The 16,350-nt window shown below is 33.6% G+C and overlaps 1 protein-coding gene across 2 annotated transcripts; it reads left to right on the forward strand.

The window, feature by feature from the left end:
* Nucleotides 1–273: 273 nt before the first annotated feature.
* LOC110911868 (receptor-like serine/threonine-protein kinase SD1-8) lies at nt 274–15,461 on the forward strand. 2 transcript variants are annotated; one of them, XM_022156518.2, is made up of 8 exons: nt 274–1,719; nt 6,543–6,710; nt 6,956–7,149; nt 7,526–7,736; nt 7,948–8,185; nt 8,270–8,420; nt 8,506–8,796; nt 15,292–15,461. In XM_022156518.2, the coding sequence occupies exons 1-8, from the start codon at nt 417–419 to the stop codon at nt 15,307–15,309; spliced, it is 2,574 nt and encodes an 857-aa protein (XP_022012210.1). In that variant the 5' UTR covers nt 274–416; the 3' UTR covers nt 15,310–15,461. The 2 variants fall into 2 exon arrangements, with proteins under 2 accessions (XP_022012210.1, XP_035839789.1); XM_035983896.1 differs by lacking the exon at nt 15,292–15,461 and having other exon boundaries at nt 8,506–8,868.
* The last annotated feature ends 889 nt before the right edge of the window (nt 15,462–16,350 follow it).

A 16,350-nucleotide genomic window follows, 5' to 3' on the forward strand; every position in this document is an offset into this window, starting at 1 on the left:
TACGCTAAGCTTACAAGTTACAATGTACGACAAATATTCTACTAAAGGTACAGACGCTATACCTACGATTGTCTTAGACGTACCGTCGTAGCAAGTTACATGCCAACTTATTAAAACCGAAAACCCAGGTTTTATACATAAAAATTAAAAAGTATACAAAATCTAGATTTAACGGTGCATTTTTATATCCAAAAGTGTGTTTAACTAGGTTAGTTGTTTAATATTCTATGTCCTTTTCTCACCTATAAACTTTAAAGATCTATCAAAAAAGCCAACCTTGACAATAATAATCTATTATTACCTACCAACAACTATAAGGTCAGCTAGCAAACACTTCATTATCTTTTCTACAATACCCAAATACACACAACTTAACAAAAATTGATGTATCATCATTCTCTCTCACAATTCAAAAAATGCAAAAACACCATTTTCAGTTTCAGTTTCAGTTTCACACCACCATCATCTTCATTTTCTCTCTCTTACTCCCTACTCTCTCTCTAGATACCATCACATCCACAACACCAATTACCCTTAATCAAACTCTAGTCTCCAATCAACAAGTGTTCGAACTCGGGTTCTTTAGTTTAGACAACAATAATAATAATTGGTATATAGGAATATGGTACAAACAAATTGAGCCCAAAACATATGTATGGGTGGCTAACAGAGATAACCCGGTTAACTCATCTTCTGGGAAGTTAACAATTGGCGGAAATGGCAACATAATACTTTTTAACCAACCGGAAACCGCGGTCTGGATGTCGAATGATTCGAATTATTCGGTTCGGGCTGTGAACACGGTTGCTCAGCTTCTTGATTCGGGTAATTTCGTGCTTCGACCGGAGGGTGATGAGAGACCGGAGAGTTATATATGGGAAAGTTTTAAGAATCCAACGGATACTTTGTTACCCGGAATGAGGCTCGGGTGGGACCGAAAAACGGGTGTGAATCGGTTTTTGCGGTCGTGGAAGTCGGGTATGGATCCGGGTTCGGGTAGTTACACGTTTAAAATGAACGTGGACGGGTTCCCGGAGATTTTTTTATCGGCCGGGGTGAAACCGGTGTACCGGAGTGGGCCGTGGAACGGGAAACGGTTTAGCGGTGTACCGGAGATGAAAGGCGTGAGCGTAATCAAGTTCGAGTTTGAAAATAACTATAATGAGGTGTTTTATTCGTATGAAATGGCGAATAAGTCAGATTATTCGCGGTTAATTATGACTTCATCCGGTACTCTGCGAAGGTTCACGTGGATCGAGTCATCAAAAACATGGAACCCATACTGGTTCGCCCCACGTGACCAGTGCGATGAGTACCGGAAATGTGGGCCGTGGGGCGTTTGTGATGCAAACACCTCGCCCTTATGTAAATGTATGAAGGGGTTCCGCCCGAAAAACCAACAAGCGTGGGATCTACGAGACGGGTCAGACGGGTGTGTTCGGAGCTCCGAGATGGATTGCGGGTCGGACGGATTTCGGCTAATGAAGAACATGAAATTGCCGGAGGGTTCAAAAGCATTTGTTGATCAAACGTTGAGTTTGAGTGAGTGTGGTGAGATTTGCAAAAGAAATTGTTCTTGTGTTGCTTATGCTAATACGAATATTAGTGAAAACGGGTCGGGTTGTGTGATTTGGGCTGTGGATCTTTTGGATATGCGACAGTATGCTGATACTGAAGGTGGTCAAGATCTTTTTGTGAGAGCTGCAGCTTCTGATTCGGGTACGTATATAACTTTTTTTTACACTTTTTTTAAGGTGTGAATTATTCGCGTCGGGAGGTCTAGCATACATTGTCTTAACCGAGTCCCTGCTAGAGAGCCTGCTCGCATAATAGATCCTCAATTCAAATCACTCAATGAGAAACCCCTATCACCCAGACTCGAACTTGAGACCTGAAGGGAAAAACTCACCCGGGACCCACCATAGGTGGAACTTAAATGCTCATAGTCACCACTAGAGCACTAGTGATGTTTTTTTTTTTTTTTTTTTGATTGAGTTAAAAACCCGACTAGCATGAAACTAGACTGAGTAACAGAAGGGTCGCGTCTAATATGATAACTGCATAAAAATAATATATACTTTTATGTTATATATATTATAAAAATAGAAGATAAATATTATTTTTTTAAAAGAGAAAATAAATAATACTTTTTTTTATTAATCAGAAATACAATATCAACATCTATCATTTCTAAATTAGTTAAGCCCAGACAGACTTTTATACATGTATTAGTTTTTGGTGGAGTTTTAACAAAACAAATCCGTTGTCTTGTTTTCAAATTGACACATACATTTCTTAACTCGTCCATAAGACCACCCGTAGTGGCTGTTCAATGGGCGTTTTTTGTGCCCAATCTCGCCTAATCACGCCGACCAACCACCCCTTGGCGTGTTTGGCCTTTTCTTTTCTTTTTTTTTTTTTTTTTTTTTGTTTTTGTTTTGGCGTGTTTTAAATCACGCTTTTGGGACAATTTTTTGGCCAATCACAGCTTCCTTTTTTTGGCCAATAGCTTTTTTGGTTGGAATTTTTATTTTTATTTAATTTTCACTTTTAACATAATGTCCACATTCCCACTACATCCATTTTAGAAAAACGCCCAATAATGCCCCTTGCTGACTGTACTGCCACATGGCGGAAAACGCTCAAGAGTGAGGGCATTATTCACCTATACCACTACGCATGGTCTAATTATCGCTCAATAAGTTTGGATTATTATTTTTCATCAAATCTTAAAACTAAAGTTGAATTTTAAATGACATGAAAATGATGCGACTTGGGTTGAAAAATCCTTTCCCCAAATTCAAATTTGGTGACGAGATATTTTTATTTCAAAATGATGAAAATGATTGTTTGATTTGTTTCAAATTACGAACATACAACCGTTATCTATTGTAGATATATTCATACTGCTTTTTATTCTTTTCCATGTGAAAAATAATAGGGTTTGCAAGGAGTTTACTATAAGGATGAGTAATTGTTTCAAATATGAGTTTTTTTTACTTAATTCCTATGTATAAAAAGTATACATTATTGTTTAATAAATATTCATGTTTTCAAAACTTCATAAACACTATTATTATAGAGTTTAGATATCTAATCATTTTAAAATAACATTTTTTCTTCTTAGTTTTTTGATAAGTTAAGGATTTAATCATGTAAACATATTTTTTTTCTTTAACATAAAAGCCAGAAGTGTGTTCATTACAAAACTAAATTTAAATAAGAAATTGTTTAAACATTTGCATTTGTACGTCATGTTTTAAAGATAAAATAAGAACAAAAGAAAAAAAAAAACGGTAACGATTATATAGTTACATAACTATCTTATTTATAAAACTTACTATAATATTTATAAACAGTAGCGGACCTAGGAATTTTTTCCTAGGGGTGCGGAATATTTTCAAAGATTTTAGGCTCCTAGCTGTATAAAAATATCGGTTCATAGCGGGTCGGATCGGATCATGTAAGACAAAAGAACATCAAACTAAAATTTATAAATCATCAAAAAACCGTCAAACGTCATTACAAATTATAAACGTATTTAAAATTGTGCCCTACAGGTTTTTTTTTTTTTGAAATATATCCAAAATATCATCTAAAGATACTAAACACGCCATAAGTTCATTACATTCTTACTCATTGTTCTAACACATATAATTTGCTCCACAAGTTCATAAAACAACACTAAACACTTAAACAAAATAAACAATCATGTTCAACCATAGCCCATAACTTTCAATTATATTTTTAAACATTCAAGCCCTAATATTAAATGTTGATTACTTGTAACTAATCATTTAAACAAACAAAGCTATAAATAAAACAACAAAATCATTTAACTACAAGTCTATAACAACAAAAAAATCAAAAAAATATAAAAAGATTAAACCCTTACACATCTATATTTTCTTCTAATCATCACATAAAACAAAATAAATAAATAAACCATACTAGTTCTATATTGGAATTCTAACGTAATATAGGTCGGTCCAACCGGAATTTTTGTTTTTCCGGTAAAAATAGTCACCAGGTCGTGGGCAGTTGCATTTTCGTTGTAACTAATCATTTAAACAAATAGTCACCGGAATTTTTGTTTTTCCGGTAAATTATAAATATTTATATGACTAACATAGTTTCGTGGCTAATTTTGGACTACTAATTTTACATGTGAAATTGTCTTAATGACCCTTGCCGACATGTTAATGTGGAAAGTTGCATTTTCGGTCCATTTAGTTCCAACTTTAACCTTTATTACTTTGTGTCTTTGTCTAAATTCTTAAAGTTTCTAATCACCTTATAACTTTCATCTTGATTACATTTTGACCATTTTTTCTACTTTTACTTTAAATCAAATGATAAAATCTTTACCTTTTTTGTTTTCATATTTTAAATCTAGGAACTTCAAAGCAAAGGGTAGTATGACTCAATCTTTGGTATGCCTAATTATTCACCTCACTAGTTGTGATTAGTTAATGTTCAATTTCTTTTACCTAGTAATCCATTACTTCTTCATATATTACCATATTGACACAAAATTTAGAAAACAAAATTGAACTTTTTGTTTACGAAGTTACAAAAATGGTTATCACAATTATTAGTCAGACTAATCACATCTTCAACATATCTAACACCCCATGTCTTCTTCTTATCTTCCTTTAAACATCTTACATACGTCTCACCGACTATATATTTAATTTTTTCCTCATAACCTAGAATAGGTGTTTGTTTTATAAAATAATTAAAAAAAGCCAGAATACATTAAAATAATTTAAATTTAAAAAAACAACATTCGTAAAGGGAATTTTAATCTGCGATACATTTTATCAACAAAATAATCATGTTTGGTTTGTAAATTTGTTAAAGTAGATAGAATTTGATAGTAGTGGTAGAGGCAGGGGTGGTGTTGTCTTGGTGGTGACGACAATTGTAACATCTGTGGGAGAGGAGATAGTGGCAGAGTGGATGAGGGTGGTGGTGGTTTGCCTGACCGCGATGCCAACAACATTGTTCATTTATTGTTTGAAAATAATCCTGAGAAATTTTCTATCTCATTACAATTTCTTTCTTTCTCTAATTAAATATTTGATCCCTTAGAATTCTTATTTCAATTCTTCTATATATTAATAACACAATGCTTTTAACAGTAAAATTTATAATAATATATATGATTTAATAGTTTTATTATCTTTTTTTATTACTTTTTAAGTTAGATAAGCTTTTGTCAACCGGTACTGATATCGAAAATACAAGTATAGTTATCGGTATATAAAGGTAAAAACCGACACCAGCCTGGTACAGAAAACACCAAAAGTCGGTATCGCATTGATTTTGAAAATCTTTTAGTTCGGAAAATTCGGTACTGCTACCCGGTACCATTTGCTTATCTCTGATCACGGGTGTCGTATGAACAGCAACGGTATAGTACAACTTTTTTTTTATTTTCTTCAACTTTTAATGATTTCTTTTTTAGTTTAAGGGATATGGATGAGCTCGGTGTCAACCAATACCGAATCGGTATTGGTACCGAAAATACCAATTACGGTACCTGTATATGAAGGTAAAAAACGGTAGCGAACCGGTACTAGGAATGCCAAAAGTCGTACCGAATTGGTACTTAAGATTTTTCGATTCAGGAAATTCGGTACCGGTACTCAGTATCATTTGCTAATCTCTGACACAGGTTTCATACGAATAACATTATTACCATATAACTTTTTTAGTTGATTTTCTTTTGGTTATCTTTTAGTGTTTTTTTCTATATTTTCTTTTTATTCTTGTCAGCGGTTTCCGTGCGTAACGCGCTCGTAGTGATTTCAAAACACATGTAAACACAGACTAAACAACAAAAAACGTTCGTGCAACGCGGCTATAGTAAAAAAACTAGTTGTATTCATTTTCAACCTAGCAAATTTGCCCTAAATATTGAATATATATTTTTTTTAAATGTTAAAATCGTGGGGTCCTCTACTTTGACCGTTCAAATAATCCCAATTTACATTGGGGCTCCATTCTCTCGACTACCTTTCATAAATTTTTTATGACAATAATTGAAGAAGTGTGTGGTTAGCATGTAAATTTCAAACTTTATAGGTTACAAATTTGAAAATGATGGTAACTTCCTTTCTAAATTTACCCATAGTGTTAGCAAAATACACACTTGATTATTAATTTAATTTTTAGTATGTGCATTGGGAGCTTCATGAGTTCATGACCTTTCAATGCAGAGATCATGAGTTCAAGTCTCACCTATAGCAAAAATGCTTTGGTTGAGCCAGAAATTTTACCATAGTAGGCATTCGAACTGTGATTTTCCTTTGGAACGGTGACGGAACGGGTCACCAATGCCGTTTTTGTTTGTGGGTGTGAGTGGCCTGTTGTCCTTGAGTTTACCCGGATGATTGGGCTTTTATTGGTCGTTAAAAAAATTGATTTAACTATTAATATCGTAATTTAATAGTAACACTTTAATATTTTTTATTGTATTAAAAAAACATAACTTAAAATCTTTTGATATCAATTTTTGTTTCTTGAATTCATTGCAGACCAATCACCTACAATTGGAACTTCTGGAAATGGCTCCGGCAACAATGTTGTAAAAATTATCTCCATTACAATAAGTGTTCTTGCAGTTGTAATAATCCTATTGGTAATCTTTTACCTATGGAGGAAGAAAATGCAACGGTCCAAAAAATCCAACATAGACAGAAAAGGTATATTTTGACTTTCAAGAGTCAAACATCTTTGCTTACAATTAAAAAGGTAGCAAGTATAATCAAAGTAAATCCAAAAAAGTCATTCATAATCACATTTGTGGACACTTCACACCACCATAATTATTTTTAGCAAACAAAATTCATATATTGATGTAAATTTTGAATATAAAAATATGCAAGTTTGAATTCTGAAGTCAAAATAGACATTGAAAGATCATGATGATCATATGTTCTTGATATAGGTCCAGACGAAAGAAGCCACGATTTTGTGATAAACGAGGGGGTTATTGCGGCGAGTAAAAGAGATTATTCGGGTGAAACGACAACTGATGACCTAGAGTTGCCCACGTTTGATTTTACGACCTTGGTTATAGCCACAGACAACTTCTCAAATACAAATAAGCTCGGGCAAGGCGGGTTTGGGTGTGTTTACAAGGTAAAATACTTATATATACTGTACAAGGGTTATGTTCATTTGTGAACAATACTCTTGATACTGTGTAAACTAATCTTAGCCTTTGATTATCAATACTCTTGATACCGTGTGAATTAATCTTAGCCTTTGATTATCAATACAAGTGTAAGTGTAAGTCAATGGCTAGGATTTGATGATGAAAATACACTAGTATATTTTACGATTTGATGATATAAATCAATGACCAAGATTTGTTCACTTAGTTCACAAATACACTAGTATTCACTCTAGTACCTTGTACAAATATTAAATAGCATGTGTTATATGTCACCATTTGTGTGTCATTATGTCAAGAAAACACACGTGACATTTTCGTTGAATGTTTTGATGAAATCAGGGTATTTTAATGGAAGGCCAAGTTGTAGCCGTAAAAAGGCTTTCGAGAACATCGGGCCAAGGAGTTGAAGAACTTAAAAACGAGGTTCGATTGATCGCGAAACTTCAACATCGAAACCTCGTTAGACTACTAGGTTGTTGTATTGAGGTTGAAGAAAAGTTGTTGGTTTATGAATACATGGAACACAAAAGTCTCAATACCTTTCTTTTCGGTGAGTTTTTTATGAGATTTGTTTTTTTTCCTTTTCTAATAATTTGATAATGATAATGAAGGCGTAGGTTGGATTGGGCTTATTGTTTGGGCAGATCTTTGGTAGGTTTGGCCCATTGAGCCTGATCCGGCCCACACCCCATAGCTCAACAATTTGATTAAAGGGCTTGATTCATAGGTGAAATTTGACATGCTTCTTGAACTCGTTGTAGATAAAGAGAAAAGCCACCAACTTGATTGGCAAAAGCGATTCGACATCATATCCGGGATTGCGCGAGGGCTTCTTTACCTTCATCAAGATTCAAGGTTTAGAATCATTCATCGGGATCTTAAAGCAAGTAATATATTACTAGATAAAGAAATGAACCCAAAAATATCTGATTTTGGCATGGCGCGGATCTTTGGGGGAGATCAAACCGAAGCGGAAACAAAGAAAGTAGTTGGAACACAGTAAGTATCATTCCTTTATACCATCACTCGAGTTCTTGAAACCAATACATTTTATTTATATGTAGTTTGTATTTTTATCTCCAGCGGTTATATGTCACCAGAATATGCAATGGACGGTCTTTTCTCAATAAAATCAGATGTTTTTAGTTTTGGGGTTTTGGTGCTAGAGATAGTGAGTGGTAAAAAGAATAGAGGATTCTACTATGCAAGTAACCAACTTAACCTCATTGGGCATGTAAGTACAAACACTATATATTGGATTTTGGGTCCCTATTCTTTTAGTTTAGTGTGTTATTTACTAAAGAAACATAATTTTTCAGATATGGAACCTATGGAAAGAAGGCAATGCTTTAGAACTAGTAGATGAATCAATAGGGGTTGAATTTTCACAAGATGAAGTATTGAGATGTATACAAATTGGATTATTATGTGTTCAAGAACACGCAGAAGATAGACCAAATATGTCAAAAGTGTTGTTAATGTTGAGCAGTGACGTTATAAATTTGCCACAACCAAAATATCCTGGATTCGGTCTTGGAAAAAGAGATTCTGAAAAAGGATCGTCGAGCAAACAAGATGAATCTCTAACCATGAACGAACTAACCGTGACGTGTTGGTTCAGTTCTGTTTATACATGAAGGAAAACATGAAAACATACCTTTGATTGCATCAGTACAGGCCAGTAGAGAATCCAGATGTAGATGCAGCAATAGTGTTTGACATAGTTGTCAGTTTGGTCTGGTTCCTCCTTAGGGTGCAATCTAATGATGGTGACTAAGAAAACCGAAAAGGGTATCGGCTGTAGGAGAGGGAGGTCGAACATTATGATGTTATGGCTAATAGGGTGTCTGATTGTGTAACTGAGTAACCCCTTAACCTCCACATAAGTCTCCTTATATAAGCACCCAGGAGGAAACCCTAATTAGTTAATAATGGTAATAAGGCCCATCAACAATTACCAACTAATTATTTAATGGATTGTTATATATTTTGATCCATATAATGTGAATGATTATAATGGCCATATATAAATAAATATGTTATTTATTTATTCTTACATTCTCCCACTTGGCCGAGTAATCATTTACTATGAGTGTTAGATAAGCCTGATCAGGAGTTAACACTCATTTTAGCCTTAAACAAGTACTATAGCAGAAAAATACAGCCGTTGAATCATTATGCGACTCAGGACCCCCATTAATCATACTATAGCCTTAATTTAAAACCTAATCATTATGATCAAAATACGCGTAAGCCCTTTGTTTGATTTGTAACTATATTTGTCTATATGCCATTATGCTAGCTTGACATATTCTTAGAGACATACAAAATCAAACTGATGAGGAAAATTAACTAATACTTAGTCATTCATAATACGATATGCAATTGCGCACGACTATTAATTAATACCTGTCTATGAGCTCTCTTAATAAGACTTATGGGTAATAGCCCTTTAGTTATAGGATCCTTAAGCATATCATGAATGTATTCGATACAAAACTTAGTTTCCTCAATTCGTTCATAAACGAATAATTAATTGCGTATCGAAACTTAATGCAGCACCTCTTGAACTGTTACTGTTCAAGGAGTTATGGTAGCTGACTTTATCACACTAATTCTTCAAAACATTAATTATATGGAGTTAATAAACTTATGAGTCCACTGATAAATTTCCAACAACATTTAGTGACTATATTATGTCTTTATAACTTAGGTTGTTAATATCAGTGCATTATGACTCCTCCATGAAATAGGTTTTGTCTGCTGACATAAAGATATACCCGAAATTACATTTTATCATCTTTGAATATCTCAAAGTTAGAGTAATAAACCGGTTTTAATTCTCACTTCTTCTTTAAATTGTAGTCTCTCGTTTCTTTTAAAGATATTTTAATACTCCATTAGATGCTACACATTAATCTAGACATATCTAGTGTGTTGCAATGTGAGTAATATCTAAACGAGTATAGACTTAAACTTACATAAGGCTTCCAATTAATGAAGCGTAAATAAATAATATCATTTATCCTATTATCCTCTTAAAGGAGAGCAATATTGATTGTTACATATGTAAGGACCCATTTAATGTTAAACTTATGGAACGAAACGAATGTCCCATTGGGTCTATCTCGGTACGTTATGATATCTATTACATAAGAGACATCTCTGAGATCTATTATATCAAACTTTGTGTTAACAATGCTTTGACTTATGTAACATATACTTGTCAAAAGAATGTCATCTATATAGACAAGTTTATCTTAGTTGCTCCCACTCATTTTGAGGTAGGTTCACTAATCCACTTGATTCTTGATGAAAATAATTACGTTAGCTTTTCATCACATTATAATGTTTGCATTAACCCATACATGGATATTATTGGCTTATAAATAAAGTGTTCTTTAACCTTCAGTTTGAAACTTTAGGTTGTTATCTAATGAACATGCAAATGTGTCAGCCATTTGTTAGGGAAAATCGTTTTAATGTTCATCTAATGTAGCTTTAAACTATTATAAGCTACTAGAACAGTGATGATCCTTAAAGAAATCTTTTGTTAGATATGTAATAAAGATTCTTTAATAATTTATCTCTTCCTGAGTACAACCTTTGACAACCAATCATGCCTCTTTGTGTCTTAACGCTTATATTAGGATTTGATTTAGTTATGAACACTCTTAGGTAATTCAATCAAATCCCAAATGTTACACGAACACATAAAATCAGTTTTACTAGAAAACAGTTTTATTTCATTCAGAGGATTGATTGACACTAATGGCTTAATTTGAAGAGATAGGATCAGTAAACTTTTCCAAAATCCATTTCAACTTCAATTAGGGAGGTTATGTAATCATCAAAGTTAGTAGGCTTTTAAACCTAGATGACCTCCTGAGTTGATTATTGGGTTCATTAGAAGTTTCAGTTTTATGGATTAGCTCTTGGTTAGGTTGCTATCATTTTTCATTCTAAGTTTGTAAGAGTTGGTGCAGTATGGTATACAAGAGGTGTAATCGGAGTTAAATTCGGAGTGAAATTTAATGACACTCTTCCCCCCGCCTCTTGTATTCCTTGCAAATCATGATAAGGACTTTGACTGCTCCCACCGAGCTTAGAAATCTTTAGGAACTCAGCATGCGTAGGGTCAATGTGTAACGACCAACAAATTCTAATAGAGAAACAAGTTAATGACGTTAGTCGTTGTAGTTTCTCTTGTTGAGGATTATGTTAGTTTAGGTAAGAAATCTAAGTGCGCCCACAATTAGGCAACAATGAAACTTTTGTAAGAGTAACATTAGATTTAAGGAGATAAGGTTTGATAGAACAGTGTCGTGATGGAGCGATGTCTTGTACAAGAGGTGTAAATTTAAAAGATTCACTCCCCCACCTCTTGCAACTATTGCAAGTTATTATTAAGACACTTAATGCTCCCACTGATCTTTAATATCTCTAGAATGCTACAAGAGAAGTTTCAATGAGCTACGTGACGTAGGAACCTATCACATATACGTTAGACTTTATTTGATTTCTTTAATGTCCAGATATCATAAGAAACTTTAGGGATATATCTAATAGAAATCTTATTAAGTATATATATGAATAGATTTCTTCTAAGATCGTGTGCCATATGCGACAAAAGTTTAGATACAAGTTGATAGTCTGTTCAATGATAAATGAATTATGTCTGAATATTCCATTTGGAATAAGTTCCACGAATGTCAATGAATGACTTATGATGGACCCATGCTTATTCCTTAAGCCAAGTCATATTTTAGGGCTTTAACGTCATGGTTTAAAATCACTTAAAATGAGATTAGATGAAAAAATCATCCTCATTAACCATGTTATGATTTCTCATGAATTTTGGTTATAATGGATGAAATTTATAAGTCTCATTTACCTGTTGTCAAATTCTCATTAGCATGATGACAAAAGGTGTGAAAAAGTAAGGTATCATCTAGTTTCATCTTAGTAATGTTTCTATCCAGATATTTAGAACAAATAAGAGGAGAGTTTGAGATAAGTGTGACTTTATGTTGACTATGCAAACCTCACAATCTTCATAACATTTCTTAATTATGATACTATATTCTGATTAATCTTCAGAATATGTAACGTATCGAAAAGCTTTGTTAAAAGACTGCTTATTATGGTTCTTATAGCCTTAACAGTTAGTTTTGTCACTAACTCTCATGTTAGTTATTTGTCGAGTTCTGGTAAGGAAACGTATGGAACTAGAGTCAACTAATCATGTGTTAATTGGAATATTAAAATTATCAGACTTAAATATCATTAGTAAGTGACTATCTAATTAATTTGCCCAACTGTTCTTTAGAATAATGGATAGTCTCGTTGCTTATGTCTAGTCTAATGACATAATTATGCAGTGAGATTTTCCCTTGAAGAACCTTAACGTTGGGATTAGCACTTGTAATTTGTCTATGGACCTTAGAACAATCCTCTCTTAAGGTTTTAGTGGTTGTAAGGTGAATAACATCTTATTTTCCAGTTTCAAACATTTATTTCTATGTACATATGTTGCTTATCAACATACTCGTTATAGCTGATTTATAATGCATCAAATTGTACAAATGAAAACTTAGTATGTAATGTACTGGAAAATGTACTTATTTCCATGCGTAAACCCTTAACTTTATGGGTCATGGTATTGTACATTGTTGTGTATTCACATATACCACTTAGCTTAAAATTTATAATTAGTTAAATGAAGACATGCACCTTAGGAGTTCTTGTGATTATTCCACAATTATAGATTAGTCTTAGGAAAGACTTAATCTGGAATAACCTTTTAGTGATAGCATTTATTCTTGATTATCATAAGAGACATCATATTCGATTTATCCTAATCATCATGCTCTACTTTTCTTATGTAGTGCTTTATCAGAAGAGAGCAATAGAATTATCGTGTCTTAAGAAATAATCAAGGATTTAATTTTAAGAGCTAATTATTATAGAAACTTTAAGCAAAACATATTAGATTTAGGAATTAGAGTGGATAAGATATAGATTTATAGAAGAAAAATTATAGTGAGAAAAAATTATGGGTACTAAGAATAAGACAGACAAAATGATCACAAAAATTAATTGAGGATCATTAATATAAGGATCATTATGTGAAGATGTTGTGATATGTCTATTACTAACATCAAAATAATAGACTACTTAAAATTCTACTTAAACGAAGACAAAACAGCTTTGGCCAGAAGTGTAATCATTTAAGCATATGTGCAAAGTGGTTGTAACAAATCAGCTTTGGCCAGAAATTGAGACAATCACTTTAGTTATGCACTTGTTAAGTATGCCATCTATGAATGAATTAAATCAACTTTGGCCAGATATTAAAACATTCATGCTTATGATGCATACTTAACATAGCTTTCGTAATACTTGAACGATAAGTAGATGTATCAAGTCAGCTTTGGCCAGAAATGATATATCAAAAACTCATTCAAGTTAAGCCATTTTGGTTTTGTAAAACATTATTTGATCCTCATTAATTAACTAAATAATTACAAAAACCAATCATTTAATAGCAAATCACTCGTTAGCGCGGATCGAACTCCGCGGTGAGTTTGCCGGGGGGTGCAGGGGGACAGCGTGCCCCCGCACGGGGTTCGGGGCGGAGCCCCGAGCTAAATCTTAGTTCACATTAAACAGCCTAAAATAATGAGGTTTCGAGTCAGGTTTCGACTGAGTTATGAGATCTCGAGTCAGTTATGAGGTCTCGAGTCGCAACCTTGTTGTCACGAGTCGGAACCATGGTCTCGACTACTATATCTTATGAGATCTCGAGTCATGATGAGGTATCGAGTCGCAACCACGGTCTCGAGTCGCAACCTTATGGTCTCGAGTAATGACGTTATGGTTGCGAGTCGCAACTACGGTCTCGAGTAATGACGTTATGGTTGCGAGTCGCAACTACGGTCTCGAGTAATGACGTTATGGTTGCGAGTCGCAACTACGGTCTCGAGTAATGACGTTATGGTTGCGAGTCGCAACTACGGTCTCGAGTAATGACGTTATGGTTGCGAGTCGCAACTACGGTCTCGAGTAATGACGTTATGGTTGCGAGTCGCAACTACGGTCTCGAGTCGCAACCTGATGATCTCGAAACTTCCTGTCACAGCTGTTAATTGTGATATCATAACCGAAAATTCGAAATTAAGGGATTATGGGATATTATTTCCTGTTTTAAAGTGATCTAATTTTATCAACATATTTCGAAAATAATAACTGTTTATCTAATAACAGTTTCGAATAAAAATTAAAAGATAAAATTAGATCAAACATGGAAAAAACACCCATTAATCCTAAATCATTCCAAAACATAACAGAATACTTCGAATTTTCTCAAGAACATGATGAACCCTAAAACATAAAACATAAATTCTGGAACCCGAAACCTGAATTTTATTAGTTTTTCTAAATAGATTTCGGTTAAAAAAACATAATCCAGTTAATTCGGTGAACAAATAATTAATCTTTTCCCGAAAACAGAGATCTCGAGTCGATCTCCATGACTCGAAATCGGCTGTTATGTTCATAAGGTTTCAAAAAATTCCGTTTTCCAAGTTTCAATCCCAGAATTATGGATACAAGAACAGAACTGACTAATCAACATATGCTCTGATACCACATGTTGGTTCAGTTCTGTTTATACATGAAGGAAAACATGAAAACATACCTTTGATTGCATCAGTACAGGCCAGTAGAGAATCCAGATGTAGATGCAGCAATAGTGTTTGACATAGTTGTCAGTTTGGTCTGGTTCCTCCTTAGGGTGCAATCTAATGATGGTGACTAAGAAAACCGAAAAGGGTATCGGCTGTAGGAGAGGGAGGTCGAACATTATGATGTTATGGCTAATAGGGTGTCTGATTGTGTAACTGAGTAACCCCTTAACCTCCACATAAGTCTCCTTATATAAGCACCCAGGAGGAAACCCTAATTAGTTAATAATGGTAATAAGGCCCATCAACAATTACCAACTAATTATTTAATGGATTGTTATATATTTTGATCCATATAATGTGAATGATTATAATGGCCATATATAAATAAATATGTTATTTATTTATTCTTACATGACGATACTAGATGGCAGGTAGCCAAAACTAGGCTAGATACAATTAACGAATGTATATTGTATTTCCCTCTTTTTCTCAGTCATTTTTGTGCATTATTTTTTTTTTCCTCATGAGAAAAGAGAACTTTATGTCACATTTTACACAACCAATGAATGGCTATAGATAATTATGTCTCACACATTGTTTGTGATGTGTTAATTTAAACTTTAATACACATAACAAAGAGAATTAAGAAATCAAAGACGAGTTACGGAGTTACCTACGAGAGACAATGTATAATAAGGCCACTGGTTATCTCTATTTTCTCACTAATATATTTATTATATACACCAACTATCGAACTAGTTTAATTGCCATCCAAATACGTGTATAGTTTTGTTTATATATATTTTTGAAAGATAACACTAACTTTGGGTAAAGTTCTTGTACAAATAATCTTAACATACTAAACATACAAATTGAAGGAAAACTCAAAAAGACAAGGTGGCATTTTTGTAATTATCAATAACTATCAAAGTTACTCTACAAATATACCTAAAAAACCTAACCACTCCCCCCACCCCCAAAAAAAACCTAAACCCCCCCCCCCCACCCCCCAAAAACCTAAAAAAAACCTACCCTCCCCCACCCCCCAAAAACCTAAAAAAACCTAACCCCCCCCACCCCCCAAAAACCTAAAAAAAAACCTAACCCACCCCCAAAAACCTAAAAAAAACCTAACCCACCCCCCCCCCCCCCAAAAAAACCTAACCCCCCCCCCCCAAAAAAAAAACCTAAGAAAACCTAACCCCCCCCCCCCCAAGCTAAAATGCTAAAAACTAAACCCCCCAAAAAACCTAAAAAAATCTAAAAAAATAAAAAAAACACACAAATTATTTTATTTTATTTTTTAACATTTTTTATTAAAAAATCGCTACTTTTAGTAGCAGCAAAAAAAAAAATTTTTTTTTTTTTTTTTTTTTTTTTTTTTTTTGCTAACGAAATGTAGCGATTTTTTAATAAAAAATGTTAAAAAAAAAATTTGTGTTTTTTTAGGTATTTTTGGTTGTAACTTTGATAGTT

This window comes from Helianthus annuus, chromosome 15 (genome assembly GCF_002127325.2).
Source record: "Helianthus annuus cultivar XRQ/B chromosome 15, HanXRQr2.0-SUNRISE, whole genome shotgun sequence".
In the NCBI taxonomy this organism is placed as follows: Eukaryota; Viridiplantae; Streptophyta; class Magnoliopsida; order Asterales; family Asteraceae; genus Helianthus; species Helianthus annuus.